Genomic DNA, 20887 nt, shown 5'->3' with positions numbered 1-20887 from the left:
GCGGCGGGACTCCTCATGATATTATTCAATGCCCGGTGTACAAACAACGAGGGGAAAAACTCAAGCGTTCCTTAAAGGAACGTTCCAAGCGGACTTATGCAGAAATGCTTAAGAGTTCCGCCTCAACGACTCAGGACAATCCCTACTCCATTCTGCAGAACGACGAGCCTGTTGCAGACGCTCCCAATGCAGGAAGTTCCGGTACATCGCAGGGTGCCATTAGGAAAAGAAAAATTACTTCTTTTCCATCACTCCCCAGAAAGAAGACCGAAACTTCCCAAGTTGGAATGAGACCTCGTATCGAACGTGCTGAGAATAGACCGAAGCAAGTACCTCCTGGTTTAAGCGGTTCTTCTACGCACCAGGGGTCCTCAGCACTTCCCGGAGCAGAGCCCAACACGTCTGTTCATTTTTCGCGGTCGAGGCAAAAGCCACAATCTGGCTTGCTTGCGCTTTCTGACCTGGTGGACAATATTTTAAATGCTTTAAATATAAATGACCCTCTTAAAAGCATAGTATTATGTTTGCTTCCGATTGTGAGAACATTTTTGAAAGAAAAATGTGGTTTTTTAGCAGCGTTCATTTCCCTCGATGCCTGATTCAGTGCAAGAGGTCAAGGATTTGACCACTGTAAAGGGTGTGTCACATCAAATTGCATCACGGAAAAAACGCTGTAGAAATTTAATTTTTAGGAATTATATCTTCAGCTTTCGCTTATAATCAGATAAGAGTGTATAGATCACGTTGGCCATGCTTCACTGTCAATTTTTCGTAAATTTGGAAAAATGTCGTCGAACGAAAAAGAGCGTCGTGAATTAATCCTGTGCACTCATTTCGAGAATCCGGAGTTGTCACATCGGGACATCGGTAAGATGCTGGGAATCGTCCAATCCACGGTCAGCAGAGTACTAAAACTTCGAGAACCTAACCATCGACCGGAAGGTGAAGAACGGCAAAAATGGATGCTCCGTCAGTGAAAAAGATCACAAGCGCGTAGTTAAGCAGTTTAGACGTGATCCGAGAAGTTCGGTCCGGGATGTCGCCAATAAGCTGAATTTGTCAAGTTCATTCGTCCAGCGGAACAAACAGCGGGAGGGCCTGCGTACACACAAGGTTCAGAAGGCTCCTAACCGCGACGAAAGGCGAAACATGGTGGGGAAAACGCGAGCCCGGAAGCTGTACACCGAAATGCTGACGAAGCCGCATTGCCTGGTAATGGACGACGAAACCTACGTCAAAGCGGACTTTCGTCAGCTGCCGGGCCTGTTGTTCTTCTCCGCAGAGGACAAATTCAGCGTTCCGGAGGAGATTCGCAAGCAGAAACTATCCAAGTTTGCCAAAAAGTACATGGTGTGGCCAGCGATCTGCTCTTGCGGAAAGCGGAGCGCCCCCTTCGTGATGACCGGCACGGTAAAGGGGCAGGTTTACCTTAAGGAGTGCCTACAGAAGCGCTTACTACCACTATTGAAGCAGCACGAGGGCCCGACCATCTTCTGGCCGAATCTCGCTTCGTGCCACTATTCAAAGGACGTGTTGGAGTGGTACGAAGCCAACGTAAATGAACCCGCCCAACGCGCCGGAACTTCACCCAATAGAGAAATATTGGGCGATTATGGAGCAGGCCCTCCGGAAGAACCCAAAAGTTGTCAAATCGGAGGCGGACTTCAAGAGAAAATGGATTTCTGTTCAAAAAAAACTACAACCTGACGTTGTACAGAACCTTATGGACGGGGTAAAGAGGAAGGTGCGAGCATACTGGCTTGGGCTCGAAGTATGAATAAAAAAAATGCCAAAAGTTGTTTAAAAGTATTTATTTTACTGTCTAAAATTTTCAAAAGGATCGGTCTACTGGGCGAATTTCTACAGCGTTTTTTCCGTGATGCAATTTGATGTGACACACCCTTTAATACAGTGGAATTGCAGAAGCATCATCCCTAAACTAGATCAATTTAAATTTTTAATTCATAGTTCTAACTGTGATGTATTTTCCCTCTGTGAAACATGGCTTTCTTCAGCCGACGAACTGAATTTCCACGATTTCAACATTATTCGCCTCGATCGAAATGACTCGTTTGGTGGCGTACTATTGGAGATCAAAAAATGCCACTCCTTCTATAGAGTCACTCTCCCATCGATGACAGGCATTGAAGTTGTCGCTTGCCAGACACAAATCAATGGCAAAGACCTCTGCATTGCCTCGATATATATTCCTCCAAGAACTATGGTTGGCCGCCATCAGTTTTTTGATATCATCGAGGCACTGCCGGAGCCGCGGCTAATCTTAGGTGACCTCAACTCCCATGGAACAGCATGGGGTTCACTCTACGATGACAACCGTGCCACGTTGATTTATGATCTGTGTGACAACTTCAAATTGACAGTTTTGAATACTGGGGAAGCAACTAGAATAGCCAACCCTCCTGCACGGGCAAGCATGCTAGACATATCACTTTGCTCTTCTTCGTTATCCCTGGATTGCACGTGGAAGGTAATCCAAGATCCTAGTGACGGTAGTGACCACCTGCCAATAATTTTATCGATCGCCAATGAATCAGGTTCTCGTGAGTCAGTCGATATTGCGTATGACCTCACGAAAAATATTGACTGGTGGGACAAGGAGTGTTCAAAGGTCTTCCTTGAAAAATCATCCGCTTTCAAAAAATTCCGGAAAACTGGACTAGTGGAATGGTTTCGAAAGCACCAAGCTCTAGAAGCCAAACTAAAAGGTCTGATTAAAGCAAAAAAGCGTGGATATTGGCGAAAGTTCGTCAATGGTTTGTCAAGAGAGACCGCTATGAGTACTCTTTGGAATACGGCTAGGAGAATGCATGGCTGGAACCATACAAATGAAAGTGAGGAATACTCTGACCGTTGGATTTTCAAATTTGCAAGAAAGGTTTGTCCCGATTCCGTTCCTGCACAAAGCGTCGTACGCGACATTCCGCTCCAATACGACTATGAGAATTTTTCGATGGTGGAATTCTCAATTGCCCTCCTCTCATGTAACAATTCAGCTCCGGGGTCGGACAAGATTAAATTCAACTTGTTGAAGAATCTTCCCGACTTGGCAAAACAGCGTTTGCTGAACTTGTTCAACAAGTTTCTGGAGCTGAATATTGTCCCGCATGACTGGAGACAAGTGAGAGTGATAGCCATACGGAAACCCAACAAGCCGGCTTGCGATCACAACTCGTATAGGCCGATTGCAATGTTATCCTGTATTCGTAAATTGTTAGAGAAAATGATTCTACTTCGTTTGGACAAGTGGGTTGAAGCGAACAATTTGCTGTCAAATACGCAGTTTGGCTTCCGCCGAGGTAAAGGGACAAATGATTGTCTCGCGCTGCTATCTTCTGAAATCCAAATCGCATTTGCTCGCAAAGAACAAATGGCTTCCGTTTTTCTCGATATCAAAGGGGCATTTGATTCAGTTTCCATGGAAATTCTCTCAGAGAAACTTCATAATCGTGGACTTTCACCAATTCTGAATAATTTCCTGTACAATTTACTCTCAGAAAAGCACATGTTTTTCAATCATGGCAGCTTGAAATCTTCTCGATACAGTTTTATGGGCCTACCACAAGGCTCTTGCCTAAGCCCCCTCTTGTACAGTTTTTACGTCAATGATATAGATGATTGTCTAACTAGAGACTGCACGCTGAGACAACTTGCAGACGATGGAGTTATTTCCATCACGGGTACTAATCCCGCCGTTCTGCAAAAATCCTTGCAAGATACCCTGAACAATCTGCTCACGTGGGCTCTTAAGCTGGGTATCGAATTCTCTACGGAGAAAACCGAAATGGTCGTTTTTTCTAGGAAGCACGAACCCGCCCAATTCCAGCTTCACCTATCCGGCAAAACGATCAAGCACTCGATGTTTTTCAAATACCTTGGAGTATATTTTGACTCTAAATGTACCTGGGGAATACACATTGCGTATTTGAAACAGAAATGCCAGCAAAGAATCAATTTTCTCCAAACAATAACCGGAACATGGTGAGGTGCCCATCCAGGAGACCTCATTCAGTTATACAAAACAACGATATTATCAGTGTTAGAATATGGCAGTTTTGGCTTCCGATCAGCTGCCAGGATTCATATTCTCAAGCTGGAGAGAATACAATATCGTTGCTTGCGTATAGCAATGGGGTGTTTGCATTCGACACATACGATGAGTCTCGAAGTTTTGGCAGGAGTACCCCCGCTTACTCTTCGGTTCACAGAATTATCCTACAGATTTCTCATCCATTGCAAGATCATGAATCCATTGGTGCTTGATAACTTCGAAAATCTACTCCAACTGATTCCTCAGTCAAGTTTTATGTCTTTATACCATGAGTACCTTACCCACGACGTGCACCCTTCACCAGGCATCTCCAACCAAGTTTGCTTCCCATACTTTTGCAATTCCTCTGTCATTTTTGATCTGTCCATGCGACAAAAAATCCATGGAATCCCAGATCATCTACGCTCAGATTCTATTCCGCCGATATTTTCGGCAGAATATGGGGGCATAGTTAGATCTGATAAAATGTTCTTTACTGACGGTTCATTCATAAACGGGTCCACTGGCTTCGGCATCTTCAATGAAAATTCCAGTGCCTCTTTCAAACTCAAAGATCCTTGTTCCGTGTATATTGCTGAACTGGGTGCGATATACTACGCACTGGGGATCATTGAAACATTGCCCATCGACCACTTTTTTATTTTTTTCAGACAGTCTCAGCTCATTAGGCAATCCGCTCAATGAAGGTTGATAAACGCTCATCTTATTTCCTAACAAGAATAAGACATCTATTGAGTGTTTTGGTCGAAAAATTATTCAAGATTACCTTAGCATGGGTTCCCTCTCATTGCTCGATTCCGGGGAATGAGAAAGCGGACTCGCTAGCTAAGGTGGGCGCTTTAGAAGGCACTCTTTTTGAAAGGCAAATTGCTTATAATGAATTTTTCCACATTCCCCGTCAGTATACGCTCGTAAGTTGGCAGCGCATGTGGAGTGGAGATGAGTTCGGTCGTTGGTTACACACGATTATCCCTAAGGTCTCGACGAGGGCATGGTTCAAGGGATTGAATGTAGGTCGTGATTTCATTCGCGTGATATCTCGGCTTATGTCCAATCACTACAACCTAAACGCGCATCTCTATCGCATTGGGCTCGCAGCAAACAATCTTTGTGATTGTGGCGATGGCTACCACGACATCGAGCATGTTGTCTGGTCGTGTATCCGGTTCCATGCTGCTCGCTCTCAGCTCTCTAGAGCACTAAGAGCACAAGGCAGACAATCGGATATCCCCGTCCGGGATTTCTTAGGTAGCCGTGATCCTGATCTTCTGCTTCATCTATACCTGTTCCTCAGAAACGCCGATGTCAACGTTTAATGATGTTTCCTTCGTTGTGTCCCCGTTTCATATCCCTCCTATCCGATCGATAAACTTTTACTTCGTCTTTACTACTACTTCGTTTACTTTACTTTTAAGTCGCGGCAATACATACACACACTCTTTACAGATACACGGGCCACAGGTTGTGCAGTCCACTGATCATTCAACAAGAGCCAAACGTTGTACCGCTCATGACAACTCTACACGAACTGATGATTGCGCCGGCTAGTGACCATTCTATCCTGGATTCCTCGAGTCGAGAAAGACGCACCACGCTAGATATGAGGTACAGACTAGGGGGGCGTTGCTGATTAATGGTCAGCTGCATCCCAATAGGAAGTATCCCGTGTCGGGCACACGTACAGAGCATTGGAGACAGCAACATCCCAATTACGAAAACACTTGTAATACTAACCTCGAGCCAACCGCGAGTAATCGGTTACATATTACTAACATAGATAATAAGAAAAATTGTATTGAACTCCCGGCCCCGTGAGGCTAACGCCATATGAGCCTTTATAAAAATATATATTTTGGAAAAAAAAAAATATATATATATATATAACCGATCAGCATGAAAATTGGTATGTAGGGGTTTTTGGAGCCGGGGAAGTTTTTCGTGATAGTTTGAGACCCCTCCCCCCTCTCTAAAAGGGGGCTGCCATAACAATTAAACACAAATTTCTCCCTTACTCGGGAATTAATCAAGCAAATGAAACAAAATTTGGCATATGGAGGTTTAAGGGTGTAATTAATGTTTCTATGGTGGTTAGACTCTCCACCCCCTTTCTAAGGGGGGGCATTACTCGAGCATTAATCAAGCGAATAAAACCAAATTTGGCATGTGGAGGTTTTACGATGCAATAAATATTTCTATGGTGGTTAGACGCTCCTCCCGCTCTCTAGAGGTGGGCTGTCATACAAATGAAACACAAATTTTTGCATACTTCAAAAGCTAATCAAGCACAATTTGGGATGTGAGGGTTTTTGGGTATGAGAAATGTTTCTATAATGGTATGACACCCCTCCCTCCTCTGGAATGGTGAGGGAGTCCCATAAAAATATTACACATATTTCAACCAAAAATATTCCAGCCAAACATGACAATTGAAAATTTTCGGAAAACTCTGAAGGAAAAGGGGAAAATTTGGGAATTTATCCCAATCTTGAACGAGAATTGTGTCTGACAATAATCTGATATCAGATTATTTTTAGACACAATTCTCGTTCAAGATTTTTCAACCACTTGTAAATAACATGTGTTTCCGTTACATGGAATAAATGTTTTATACAGAAAATATGATAGAATAAAGACAGCCCCTAAATCAGACAATTCCTACCTCGAGTTCTGCTCTTATCAACTTATCAATCTTAATGTATAGATAGAAGAAGATATAGGAGTGCGGTTCATCACATTAAAAAATCCATTTCCAGTTTCGAACGAAGATCAATTTCGCTAGCGCAAACATCAAATGGACTAACAGCACTTGTCACTATGTAATTGTAGAGCATATGGGATAAATTCCCAAATTTTCCGAATTTTCCCCTTTTCCTTCAGAGTTTTCCGAAAATTTTCAATTGTCATGTTTGGCTGGAATATTTTTGGTTGAAATATTTGTAATATTTTTATGGGATGCCCTCACCATTCCTGAGCAGGGAGGGGTGCCATACCATTATAAAAACATTTCTCATACCCAAAAACCCTCACATCCCAAATTGTGCTTGATTAGCTTTTGAGTTATGCAAAAAATTGTGTTTCATTTGTATGACAGCCCACCCTTAGAGAGCGGGAGAAGTTGTTGGTATGTAGGGGTTTTTGGGCCAGGGAAGGTTTTTGTGACAGTTTGAGACCCCTCCCCCCTCTCTAAGGGAGGGCTGCCATACAAATGAAGCACAAATTTCTGCATTACCCGAGAATAAATCAAGCAAATGAAACCCTTAACCATTTGCATTAATCAAGCAAATAATACCAAATTTGGCCTGTGGAGGATATAGGTTGCAATAAATGTTTTTACGGTAGTGAGACACTCCACCCCTCTCTCTAAGGGGGGGCTACCATACAAATGAAACACAAATTTCTGTATTACTCGCGAATTAATTAAGCAAATGAAACTAAATTAGGCATATGGAGGTTTAAGGGTGCAGTAAATGATTCTATGGTGGTTAGACACTCCACCCTCCACCCAATTTCATCTGCTAATCCTATGGCACAGTTTGATCCGTTTGCAAAAGGAAGCTTGAAATATTCCCATTGCGGTCGTGTCTTGGACACCACCATTTTATGTTCGTGGGTTCAGAATTTGAGTCAAAAATAAATGTTTGAAATTTGAGTCAAGACGGTATATTTTACATAGGAATTCTTCTTTTGAAGCATTTCTGACAAGTGGAATTGGAATTGCATACTCGCTATGTAAAATAAAAGCAATTTAACTGAGACGGAAACCTTGCATGCTTGAACAATTTAATTTCTTGTCACTATTATGAGGATTCTGTACTTTCTTATCTTCCTCAACGAATTTCTCCATTTCGTCAGTGTCCGAGAACGATACTGATAGTGAATGAACTGGTATATTAATGTCAATGAATGACAAAACTAGGGATATTTTCTTTTGCTCACATTCCGTGAACGCAGAACAGAACGAAAAACAGAATGAACAAAACTGGATGAATCAACTGTGAGTAGCTTGCTGTGATTGTGAGGTTTGAAGTTGGTTCATTTTCGGTATCCCGAATGCAATGGTATAATGATCGAATGTAGTCGGAAATTCAGCTGAAAATATTGATGTGATACAGATATTTCCAAGCACTGCTCAAAGGATTTTTTCACGTTTTTGGTTCTGTTCTGCTTACACTTGCATAAATTTGTGCAAGTAACGTCAGTTAAACCGGGTTTATATGCTGTCAGTTACTTGGTTGCGAGTAAACGTCAAACGATCCGAAGAATTGCGAACGTACCTGAATGTACCCATACCATGAAATTTTACGTTTGATTTGTATGAATGGGAAAACTGTTTGTTTGAAAGTTTGAAAGAACCATGAAATTTTACATTTGATTTGTATGTATGGGAAAATTGTTCGTTTGAAAGTTTGAAAGAACGAGTTGCCCACTATGTATTTCATTCAGTGGTGATAGATGAAAGAAGGATTTCGAAGTTACCGAGGAATCTGCTTGCCTTTTTCCTATGAATGTAGGATTCGAGGATGTCTTGAAGGATATCCTTCAAATCATCAATCAACTCGCACGCATTTGATCATCGTGAGTTCCTAGCTTCTAGCTTTTTTTTCACTCGAAAACAAACTTAAGTTCAAACAAAAAATGGGAAATTTTCATTTTACCCATTTTCTGATATTGAGAATTTCTCAAGTGTCGACAACTTTGTTTGAATCCACAAATATTTGTGAGCAGTTGTTTCAGTTATTGAAGAAGTGAAATCAAAGTCAAGGAACAAAATTACTAACAGTCATTTGGAAAACACGCTTCGCGTCGCTTTCTCTCATATTTAAGCTGATTTAGATAAAATGGCTCAAGAAAAGAAGTTCGAGTGAAATCGAAACGATGTTTGAGTATGTTTTTGTTTAAGAATTTTATTTATCGAAACAAACAAAAAAGATTGTAGAAACTATTTGATGATTGAACGAAGCGATTCGAGTTCCGTACCCTACAACATTACAAATAGACGGCGCCAGTGGTTGTATGGTTAGCGTAACAGCCTCACAATCCGATCGGCCTGGGTTCAATCCCAGCTGGCGTCGTTGGGATTTTCTGAGGCGAAAAATCTCTGGTTACGTCTTCCTTCGGAGCGGAAGTAAAAGAAGTTGGCCCGGCTCATGAGTTGTTGAGTCTGATAGGTAGGAACAGGTGGAGTCGCCTCCCTGATGTCGGTGATTGGCACTAAAGTGGCGGAAATAGGCCGACGAAAAATAAGCGAAGATAAAAAAAAAAAACATTACAAATAAATAGCTGATGTGGGCGATAGGCTTAAAAAGGGACGTCCGAGGTTGGTATGGCTGCACAATGTTATCTATATTGTTCATGAACACGTTCAACGCAATCGTCTTCGAAGACAAAAGCGTTCATCAGTCGAAATGAAGTGGATAAATTAATTGGTGCGTACACCGATATGTGAGTCATTTATTGATGCCCAGATTTATTGCTGAATATGTTTGGATCGATGCAAAAAACTCCTAGAACGGTTAAAAAACGAGACTAGCAATGAACCTATAGGACTTCATCTCCGCAAATGATTGGCCATTTATTACTTCATCGGATTATTCGCTTTGGGCCAAGTTGGAGGAGCTACCTGTGGACGTTCTCATTGTAATTACCAATCGTTAAAGAATTCTATCGAGAAACTCCAGCAATTGACGAATAGCTTTAGCATTTTCGACTCTGCGTGATGAATAGATGGTCGAATAATTTTGCCAAAAATGTTAATTCTGGATACTTTTACATCTTCAATTCAAGTGTTGTTTTCAATCTCACTTTTTTCTCGAGTTATGAATTTTACAGGTATAGAACTGAATGCTTTCTAATTAAAAATAAAAAGTGAGTCAAAAAAAGTACCAGTTAAATATGTATGTTTTACATTTCATTCTGAAAAGTAGTAAGAAAAAAATCATTGCGGCCCGCTGCTATAATGAAAATTCTAAAGCGGCCCGCACCATGTATATACCTGGCCACCACTGCACAATGGTCCAGGAGATGCAATTAAGTGGAAATTAGCATTTAGAGCTTGACAGTTATTCTCTAGACAAAAACTGTCTTAGACAAAGTTGTTACTCATGATAGAGCGCTCGTTTTTATGTTGTCAAAAATAGAGTGACTAAAATTGTCGATGAAATAAAAAATTTAACTTTCTTATCTTTATAGATAGAGGTAAATATAGTTCGACAATGTTGTAGCTCCAATTATCTAAGACATCTTTGTAGGACAAAGTTTTTCTCTATCTTTTGAAATAACTGATATAGTGCCTTTTTTCTAAGTTACGTTAGGGTCACCTTTAAAAAAACTGTTTTTTGCTCTAACTTTTATGTTTCAAATTTTACATGCAAACTGTCTTCGAAAGACTTTTAGAGCTCACTAATACAAACATTTTTCGATGCAGAACTTGTCAATATCTCAACTTTACTCAAAGTTATTGATATTTCTTCCCAAAAACAGGAAGTGGGTTATATCTATGGTATAACCGCAAGGGTGACGTAGGACTCTCGTTGATATAGAGATCATTTGTATGAAGTTGAATCTGAATTCATTCTGAATGAATGAATATTTGGAGAACTTCGAAAACGAGAGCGTTACGTTGGAGGCACAAGGTTTTATGCATCCAATATTGGATACGGAAATATCCTACTGATGGGGAAGAATAATCTTCAGAAGTTATCCTGTTGATTGCGATTGATTGAAAAACCACAAAACCAAATGTATTTGGTCACAGTGTTACATGGATAGAAAACATTCAATTAAACTCTTTCACATGAATATATTTTGAAAATTCCCAGAGGAACTGGCAGATTATTTTCAGTAACGATTAGTTATTTCCACATTTTCCTCGATACTGGAAGCCCACCAGTGGTTAATTCCAACTCGATAACCACCTGTTAATAGCACTTGATTGAAACATATTTGGTCACAGTGTTACATGGATAGAAAACATTCAATTAAATTCTTTCACATGAATATATTTTGAAAATTCCCAGAGGAACTGGCAGATTATTTTCAGTAACGATTAGATATTTCCACATTTTCCTCGATACTGGAAGCCCACCAGTGGTTAATGCCAACTCGATAACCACCTGTTAATAGCACTTGATTGAAACATATTTGGTCACAGTGTTACATGGATAGAAAACATTCAATTAAACTCTTTCAGATGAATATATTTTGAAAATTCCCAGAGGAACTGGCAGATTATTTTCAGTAACGATTAGTTATTTCCACATTTTCCTCGATACTGGAAGCCCACCAGTGGTTAATACCAACTCGATAACCACCTGTTAATAGCACTTGATTGAAACATATTTGGTCACAGTGTTACATGGATAGAAAACATTCAATTAAACTCTTTCACATGAATATATTTTGAAAATTCCCAAAGGAACTGGCAGATTATTTTCCAGCAATGATTAGATCTTTCCGGAACTTTCTCGATGCTGAATGGCATCCTAACGAAAAGAGTTCTGCGCGTGTATGTGTCGATCCTTCGCCGTCCACCTCCTCCAGCACGTTAGGCAACGATGTTGTCTTGTCGATGTCCTCACGAAAAATGAATGTGTCTCACCACCAGAATATCGCTTAAGTATGCTTTTTGTGTGTGATTAAATCGAGAGAAGGTGTGGTTTACAATGGCAATTTGGAAGGCAAACTAGAGGGGAATGAACTCTCTGAGCTCGGAACTTTCGGCGACTGAGCAATAATCGATTGCGGGCGCATACAATATTGGATACGGAAATATCCTACTGATGTGTAAGAATAATCTTCTGAAGCTATCCTGTTAATTGCGATTGATTGAAAAACCACAAAACCAAATGTATTTGGTCACAGTGTTACATGGATAGAAAACATTCAATTAAACTCTTTCACATGAATATATTTTGAAAATTCCCAAAGGAACTGGCAGATTATTTTCAGTAACGATTAGATATTTCCACATTTTCCTCGATACTGGAAGCCCACCAGTGGTTAATGCCAACTCGATAACCACCTGTTAATAGCACTTGATTGAAACATATTTGGTCACAGTGTAACATGGATAGAAAACATTCAATTAAACTCTTTCACATGAATATATTTTGAAAATTCCCAGAGGAACTGGCAGATTATTTTCAGTAACGATTAGTTATTTCCACATTTTCCTCGATACTGGAACCCCACCATTGGTTAATGCCAACTCGATAACCACCTGTTAATATCACTTGATTGAAACATATTTGGTCACAGTGTAACATGGATAGAAAACATTCAATTAAACTCGTTCACATGAATATATTTTGAAAATTCCCAAAGGAACTGGCAGATTATTTTAAGTAACGATTAGATATTTCCACATTTTCCTCGATACTGGAAGCCCACCAGTGGTTAATGCCAACTCGATAACCACCTGTTAATAGCACTTGATTGAAACATATTTGGTCACAGTGTTACATGGATAGAAAACATTCAATTAAACTCTTTCACATGAATATATTTTGAAAATTCCCAAAGGAACTGGCAGATTATTTTCCAGCAATGATTAGATCTTTCCGGAACTTTCTCGATGCTGAATGGCATCCTAACGGAAAGAGTTCTGCGCGTGTATGTGTCGATCCTTCGCCGTCCACCTCCTCCAGCACGTTAGGCAACGATGTTGTCTTGTCGATGTCCTCACGAAAAATGAATGTGTCTCACCACCAGTATATCGCTTAAGTATGCTTTTTGTGTGTGATTGAACCGAGAGAAGGTGTGGTTTACGATGGCAATTTGGAAGGCAAACTAGAGGGGAATGAACTCTCTGAGCTGGGAACTTTCGGCGACTGAGCAATAATCGATTGCGGGCGCATACAATATTGGATACGGAAATATCCTACTGATGGGGAAGAATAATCTTCTGAAGCTATCCTGTTAATTGCGATTGATTGAAAAGCCACAAAACCAAATGTATTTGGTCACAGTGTTACATGGATACAAAACATTCAATTAAACTCTTTCACATGAATATATTTTGAAAATTCCCAAAGGAACTGGCAGATTATTTTCAGTAACGATTAGATATTTCCACATTTTCCTCGATACTGGAAGCCTACCATTGGTTAATGCCAACTCGATAACCACCTGTTAATAGCACTTGATTGAAACATATTTGGTCACAGTGTAACATGGATAGAAAACATTCAATCAAACTCTTTCACATGAATATATTTTGAAAATTCCCAAAGGAACTGGCAGATTATTTTCAGTAACGATTAGATATTTCCACATTTTCCTCGATACTGGAAGCCCACCAGTGGTTAATGCCAACTCGATGACCACCTGTTAATAGCACTTGATTGAAACATATTTGGTCACAGTGTTACATGGATAGAAAACATTCAATTAAACTCTTTCACATGAATATATTTTGAAAATTCCCAAAGGAACTGGCAGATTATTTTAAGTAACGATTAGATATTTCCACATTTTCCTCGATACTGGAAGCCCACCAGTGGTTAATGCCAACTCGATAACAACCTGTTAATTGCACTTGATTGAAACATATTTGGTCACAGTGTAACATGGATAGAAAACATTCAATTAAACTCTTTCACATGAATATATTTTGAAAATTCCCAGAGGAACTGGCAGATTATTCTCAGTAACGATTAGATATTTCCACATTTTCCTCGATACTGGAAGCCCACCAGTGGTTAATGCCAACTCGATAACCACCTGTTAATAGCCGCGCGTGTATGTGTGTGTAGCAATGTCTTCCCAGGGAACCGTTTGTGGCATCACTCTCCTCCTGATAGATTCCCTTCTGGCCTATGGTGCACAAACAGGCTCTTGGTGATACCGTTCATCCGCGCTTTCATGATAAATAAAGAGCTTCACCGCAACAGCGACAACATGCTCCAATCGCTGTTCAATTAGAACTGAGTGGATTTCCGAGCGCCGCTCGCTTATATACCGATTGGTGATTTCAATAGCCTGTTTTGAAAGCAATTTTAAGACTATTGAAACAAGTTTTTGGATCAAAAAGTAACAAGTATATAACGCGTAGACATTTTATCTTTCGAATGAAGTGTTTATCATACCATTTCGTTCAGTTGTTTAGGAGCTATTAACGCTCAAAATCTCGGTCTCCGGCGTAACGCTTTCGTTTTCGAAACTTTGATTTTACACCCCGGTATAGAAATGAAAGACGTAGTCCTACGTCAAAAACACGCTCTATTCATTTGTTTGTCATTCTTTCTGGGACAAACATAAAAAATGTTTGTTGACGGAATTTGAAAGAACAGATTTCACTCTATTTAATATGTGATTTTCGAAACTGTGTTATTTTTTGTATTTGAGTAAATTAAAATTGAAATCATGAGTTTTTGGATGAAACCCCATCAATAACTTTGAGCAGGATTAAGGTATTGACATGTTCTGCATCACAAAATGTTGGTATTGATAAGTTCTAAAAGTCGTACGAAGACCATTTTGATGTAAAATTTTATATATAAAAGTTAGAGTAAAAATAAACCGTTTTTTCATAGTTACCCTAATACAACTCAGATAGAAGGCGCTAAAAACAACTTTATGGGAGATATTTATTGTTTAGACAAAAACTGTCTTAGACAAAGTTGTTATTTTTATGTTATCAAAAATAGGGCGATCGAAATTGTCGGTGAAATGAAAAATCTAACATTCTTATCTTTATAGATATAGATAAACATAGTTCAACAATGTTGTAGCCCCAATTATTTTATACAACTTTGTAGAACAAAGCCTTTTTATATCTTTTAAAATAATCGATTTAACGTTTTTTTCTAAGTTGTATTAGGGTGACCATGAAAAAACGTGAAACTGTCTTCGTACGACTTTCAGAGCTTATCGATACCAACATTTTCCGATGTAGAACTTGTCTATATCTTAATCCTACTCAAAGTTATTGATGGTTTTTTACCCAAAAACTCATTATTTCAATTTTAATTTACTCAAACACAAAAATTACATAGTTTTGAAAATCACACATCATGTAGAGTGAAATATGCTCCTTCAAATGCCGCCAATAAACTTTGTTCACGTTTGCCCGAGAAAAAATAACAAACAAATGAAAAGAGAGTGTTTTTTGGGAAGAAATATCAATAACTTTGAGTGAAGTTGAGATATTGACAAGTTCTGCATCGTTTTGCATTGTATTAGTGAGCTCTAAAAGTCTTTCGAAGACAGTTTGCATGTAAATTTTGAAACATAAAAGTTAGAGCAAAAAAAAAACAGTTTTTTAATGGTGACCTAAACGTAACTTAGAAAAAATGCGCTATATCGGTTATTTTAAGAGATAGAGAAAAGCTTTGTTCTACAGAGATATATCAAATAATTGGAGCTACAATATTGTCGAACTATGTTTACCTCTATCTATAAAGATAAGAAAGTTAGATTTTATATTTCATCGAAAATTTTGGTCACCCTATTTTTGACAACATAAAAACGAGCGCTCTATCATGAGTAACAACTTTGTCTAAGACAGTTTTTGTCTAGAGAATAACTATCGAGCTGTAAATGCTAATTTCTACTTAAATGCATCTCCTGAACCATTGTGCACTGGTATATATAAAAGTAATAAACCATTTGTCTTTGATTCGATTCTAAACAACATTTTCTGGACTCACCTGTAATTTAGGTTATCATCGAGAGAAAAATTACATTGCACTGACTTATCGAGGAATTCTTTCTGTGTCTGAATCTCTTTATCGTTGGCAGTAATCAATCCGCAACAAGGTGTTGCTTGAATGACGTTGCTTTTATTTTGGTCGGTCGGTCTATTACCTCTCATCCAGCGAACCATCGACAGACTTGCTTTGAACTTGTTATGTTTTTTCTTTACAGACGGAGAAAACAGCATGGAACTAGATCCGTTGTCTACATTCGCACTTATTTCACTATTTCGTAAAAAATTCTTCATACTGAGTTCAGTCCGTGAAGAAGGGTGCAATCCTATTGAGTATTATGCTATTATGACGTTCATCAGTGCCAGACATCTGAGTATCGATTTGTTCCGAAGAATAAGAGTTGTTACGTTATCACATAGGCGTTGTTTGTCCTTCGAAGTTCTGATGGAGCATGAATTAGTCATCCTGCGGAGAAAAAGTAAAGAATAGGAAAAACTATATTGATTTATAGCATGACTCAGAATAAAAAACAGACACAGGGAAGATAATTTTCTCCTGACGACGTTTCTTTCTTCTGCGTTATAAAGGTAGATTTCAATGGATACGTAACCCGACCCGCAGCTTTGTGAAATGTGATAAGGAATTACACCGAGAATTGGTTCCCCTATTACAGCGGAGCTTAAATGGCTGCATTCCAATACTTATTGTGTATTTCCGTGTTTGCATGAATTGATACGAAATGAGTTTGTGCTGTTAATGTTTCATTTGCGAAAATATCTAATGTTCCCGAAAAACCCATCGCATTCTTCAGATCTGGCCCCTTAAGATTATCGGATTTATGCTTCAATAGGACATGTACTTACGAGACAGCCTCTCGCCGAATATAAAGATGTTCAAAAATGGGTCGGTGAATGGTTTTCGTCGAAACAAAAAAAAAATTATTTGGAGGGATCCACAATTTGTCTGAGAAATTGGTGAAATGTGTAGACTCAAATGGAGATTACAGGCAAACCTGTTTTGGCGCGGTTGCTTTTTGTGCGATTTCTCATTTGTGTGACTGTTTAGGTGCGATTTCATTATTTTTTTCGATTGTGTGATTCAAGACTCGATGTCATAATAAATCGCAAAAAAAGAGTCGCACAAACAAGAAATCACACAAAAATGGACTTCACAAAAACAGGTTCGCCTGTACTTCGAAAGTAAATATTTGAAAATTATGTGTCCATTTCGCCAATTTCGGAAAATTTCGACTCGCACACCTGATAGATGACAAAAGACAGCTCATTGGAATTGATTCAACGCCGTAATTCATCATCATCAGAATACACGAGTTGTGTTCAGAGTCACTCGATTCTACTCATGGCCAATGCACAATGATCCAAGAGATGTATTTAAGTGGAAATTAACATTTAGAGCTCGACAGTTATTCTCTAGACAAAAACTGTCTTCGACAAAGTTGTTACATATCGTATAATGCACGGTCATTTTTATGTTATCAAAAATAGGGTGACCAAAATTGTCGATGAAATAAAAAATCTAACTTTCTTATATTTATAGATAGAGGTAAACATAGTTCGACAATGTTGTTGTCCCAGTTAATTGATACATCTTTGTAAAACAAAGTTTTTTTTTCTATCTCTTGAAATAACCTATATAGCGCCTTTTTTCTAAGTTACGTAAAATTTCAAATATGAATCTAGGTGAATAAGCCCAGTTTATTTCATACAAGTACCTACTATTTCAAAAATTATAACACTATGGAAACTTGAAAAAATAAAAAATAAAAAATCTGGCATAAAGTATATTCTGGGATATCTATATAGTGTATGGTTTTTGTGCCAGGTTTGTCCGATGCTCTTTTCCAAAGTTACAAGCCAATTAATGGACCTAATTCTAGTAAGGAGCGTGGATCCAAAATTTGAATCGCTTTTTTCTCGAACCTAAGTTTTGCAAACTGGTGGGAGATCTACCTTCGGAACGGTTTTGATGAAAAAGTTATTCCCAAATTCTCCACTAAATTTCCTGTCATCGTACGTAGTTTTTTTTTATATTTTGAAAAATAACATTTTGGTGAATGTCTTTTTTTGCGATTTTTGAGGAGAAAACGCATTTTTTTACGAAAAATGTCGCCATTTCGTCAAAAATCAATATTTTGAAAAAATCCTACGTACGATGACAACAAACCGATTGCGAGTATTCAGGGGACAGTCACCAATTGACACCATTTTTTTTGTTTGTTAAGTAATATATACCTAATAAAGCTGTGATATCATATTAATCATAGTAATTTATTTTCTCGATAAAAAAAATCGCGGAATCACATATTTTTTATGATAATGTACTACCCTCTTGAACAAATTTAAATAAGAAACGACGCATAAATCTATCCAATTTAGCGTGTCATGTGTAATTGTTCATTTTACCACCACCATGTGATCATTTTAACCTCACACTAAGAATATGTTCGTCGAGTTTTTTTTTTCTTTTAATGAAAACAATGCTATTTTTATTTATAAATCGATCGATATCTTGAACAACCCGTAGTTAGGCTAGAATATTTCTCGAAAAACGAGGATTGTAGCGGTATGTGGACACAGTAAAAGGGCATATTCCGTAGGATGTTCATTTTATCACCTCCTCCCCTACGTTACAAATTCAAACGAAACTTTCTTGTGAATGGCTGCGAATCAAATGCGATAAGCTCATTATTGAGGGACGATGTGGTCGGTGTTAAGTCAGACCGGACCATGTGACATTTTTATGATTCCGAGAAAAGCGCGCTGGAAGTTTGGTGCTTTAAGATCGATACGTTATTCCTGCTACACGCGGACAGTTGCCAGTGGGAGTAAAGCACACAATGTAAAGTCTGTTTATTCCTTTTCTAAGATATGCTTCGCGTCTATGAGCGAAAAACAATCGCCAAATGTAGACTGCTGAAGTTAAGGCAGTTTTCTAGTCTAGAAATTTGAAAAACATCATTTTTTTCCTTGATATTTCTGTAGTTTATGCATTCAAGAATATACCCTAGAAAGGACTTATCGGAAATCCTATTATTTACTGAGTTAGAGCCATTTTAGTGATGCGGTATCTAACCTGGTACGGCCATAACAATGAACTTCAAACGCCCTTTCTCGAAACTAGTTTTTTTCAAACTGGCGTACACGATATCTCAAGTTCTACTGAAACGATTCATGTCGAATTTTTATAGATACAATCTGCAGGCATATATGGCATGAACCTCTAAAAAATAATATTTTTTGAATTTCACTATTTTTTAACGTAAGAAAAAACGTTTTAAACCGCATTTTGATTTTCAAACGACCGCCATTTTGTAAAAAAAAACATGTTTTTGACTTGGCCGAGGTTCACGCGATAGCGGCATCTTTACTGATTCAGAATATGTTAGATTTTTATGTTTCGGATAAATAGAAGGGCTGGAATCGTGTACGCCATGGCACAACTTTTTATTGAACTCTTTCACTTCATCAACTCTTAACTATTCTAGTCATGAATATTTTTTCTCCGTTTAATTTTGTTTTATTGTTGAAAGATAGATGAACAAATAATGATATAATGGATAGTAAAACTATTCTTTCTTTCATTTTTACGGAGCACAAAAAAACGTCTTAAAATTCGTGTCTCTACATGTTCGCGACCGACAGCGCGAAAGAGGAGCAGTTATCCAACAAAGTCTTTTCCCTTTCCGATCCCTATCCTTATTCCCATCCAAATCTATCCCTCTCATTCTAAATGCAGTGTTTGGTGTATGACGCATCCGCAACCAGCACAGTAGCCCGACGCGAACGCATACAAACAAATACGTGCATGAAGAAGATTCCTACCAATATACCTTTCATTCCAAATCCAAACGTTTACCGTGTTAGACCGCCAAAATAAATACCGTGTTTAGAGATTGTTCCAATGTGTTTTAACTCTCCAGTGCAAGCCACATCCAATGGTCTTCCTTAAGTACCATATTCCGTGTAATTTCGTGTATAAACCTGAGCTATCATCCAGGCTTCCTTCAGCCGAAGGAACCCGCCATTATCCTCAATGGTGTGATCCACCATTTTTTGGTCCTTCGAACCGGATTAGTGAACCACAGCCGTGGTAATTACAATGTGTTGGCTCAACCGAGCGCCCACTTCCGTTGCTCCCAGCAACTTGTGACTTGCAATCAACCGAGTGTTGTGTGTTTTTCCATGGCTTGTGTGGAGGAAAAAAGACGTTTCCAGTGTAGTGTTTCCCGAAAAATCCGTGTATCCCGTGAAAAGAAGAAACTAACCAACAAACGACGCCGTGTGTTAAGCGCCGTTCTGTAACGTGTCCGAACGTGCACGATCCTGAAATCGTGTATATACCATTGTGTGTGTTTTCAAGTGTTCTTTCTCTCCAATTCATATGATCTCATTGATGCAACACACACAAATGCAAGTAAATCCAAAAGAAGAAATGGCGGATGTAGAAAGACTGATTTATTTACGTGACAGTGCGAAGGCAAAAATAACGCGTATTCGAGGCGCAGTCTGTGGGGCGGTGAGTGAAATCGAAATTGATGCCGCAAGTTTGAGCGTTTATGCGAGAAATTCAAAACGTCATTTTGAAGAGTGTGTCGCCCTCCATCATCGAATATACGTTATGTGTCACGAAGATCATTTCAAAGAACATGATGAATGGTACCTTGATTTTGAGGCACACTATTACGAAACATGTGTCCTGGTCGAACGTATGATGCAAACGATGTGTCCGATCCCAGTTTCCATCCCCCAGCAAGTTGAATTTCCACCAATCGATCATCCCCGCATTATTGTTCAGCAGCAGCCATTAGCGGATCGCACATCTACAGATGAAGATGAGCCTGAGACTTTTTCGCGTTTTAATGCAGTGGCCTTTGACGATATACATTTTCCCACCGATTTTGAAGCAGATGCTAAGAATCTAACCGAAGTGTCAGTACTGAAGAACGATACCAGAAAGATGTGGAAAACATCTATTCCAGAAGCTGTGATTTTAACCTATGCCGATATCGTTGATGAAAGCTATGTCATCCCTGAATGCTATGAAAGTCCATCATGTGATTATGCCATTCAACCAACCTATGCAATAACGAAACCCAACAACGCGATGAAAGGTGCACATACCGAAATGTGTGCTATCAATGCCAAGCCAT

The 20887-nt window shown here is 39.0% G+C and overlaps 2 protein-coding genes across 5 annotated transcripts in view; one reads left to right on the top strand and one right to left on the bottom strand.

Moving 5' to 3' along the window:
• LOC129763179 (cilia- and flagella-associated protein 43) overlaps nt 1–20887 on the top strand; it is a 90117-nt gene that overhangs the window by 7544 nt on the left and 61686 nt on the right. The window contains exon 1 of one of the 2 annotated variants that reach the window (XM_055762000.1): nt 5566–5674. The exons of the other annotated variant lie outside the window; for it this stretch is intronic. Coding sequence (XP_055617975.1) covers nt 5580–5674 — 95 coding nt within the window. The 5' untranslated portion in view covers nt 5566–5579. Of the gene's footprint in view, nt 1–5565; nt 5675–20887 lie in introns of those variants that run through there. 2 annotated transcript variants of the gene reach the window in all.
• Nucleotides 1–20887, bottom strand: part of LOC129763178 (protein unc-13 homolog 4B) — a 126432-nt gene that overhangs the window by 103466 nt on the left and 2079 nt on the right. For all 3 annotated transcript variants that reach the window (XM_055761991.1, XM_055761989.1, XM_055761990.1), the window contains exon 2: nt 15718–16182. In XM_055761991.1, coding sequence (XP_055617966.1) covers nt 15718–16010 — 293 coding nt within the window. In that variant the 5' untranslated portion in view covers nt 16011–16182. The remainder of the gene's footprint in view (nt 1–15717; nt 16183–20887) is intronic.

This window comes from Toxorhynchites rutilus, chromosome 1 (genome assembly GCF_029784135.1).
Source record: "Toxorhynchites rutilus septentrionalis strain SRP chromosome 1, ASM2978413v1, whole genome shotgun sequence".
NCBI classification, from domain to species: Eukaryota; Metazoa; Arthropoda; class Insecta; order Diptera; family Culicidae; genus Toxorhynchites; species Toxorhynchites rutilus.
The sequence above is the reverse complement of the archived record's forward strand: the minus strand, read 5'-3'. Positions and strand labels throughout refer to the sequence as shown.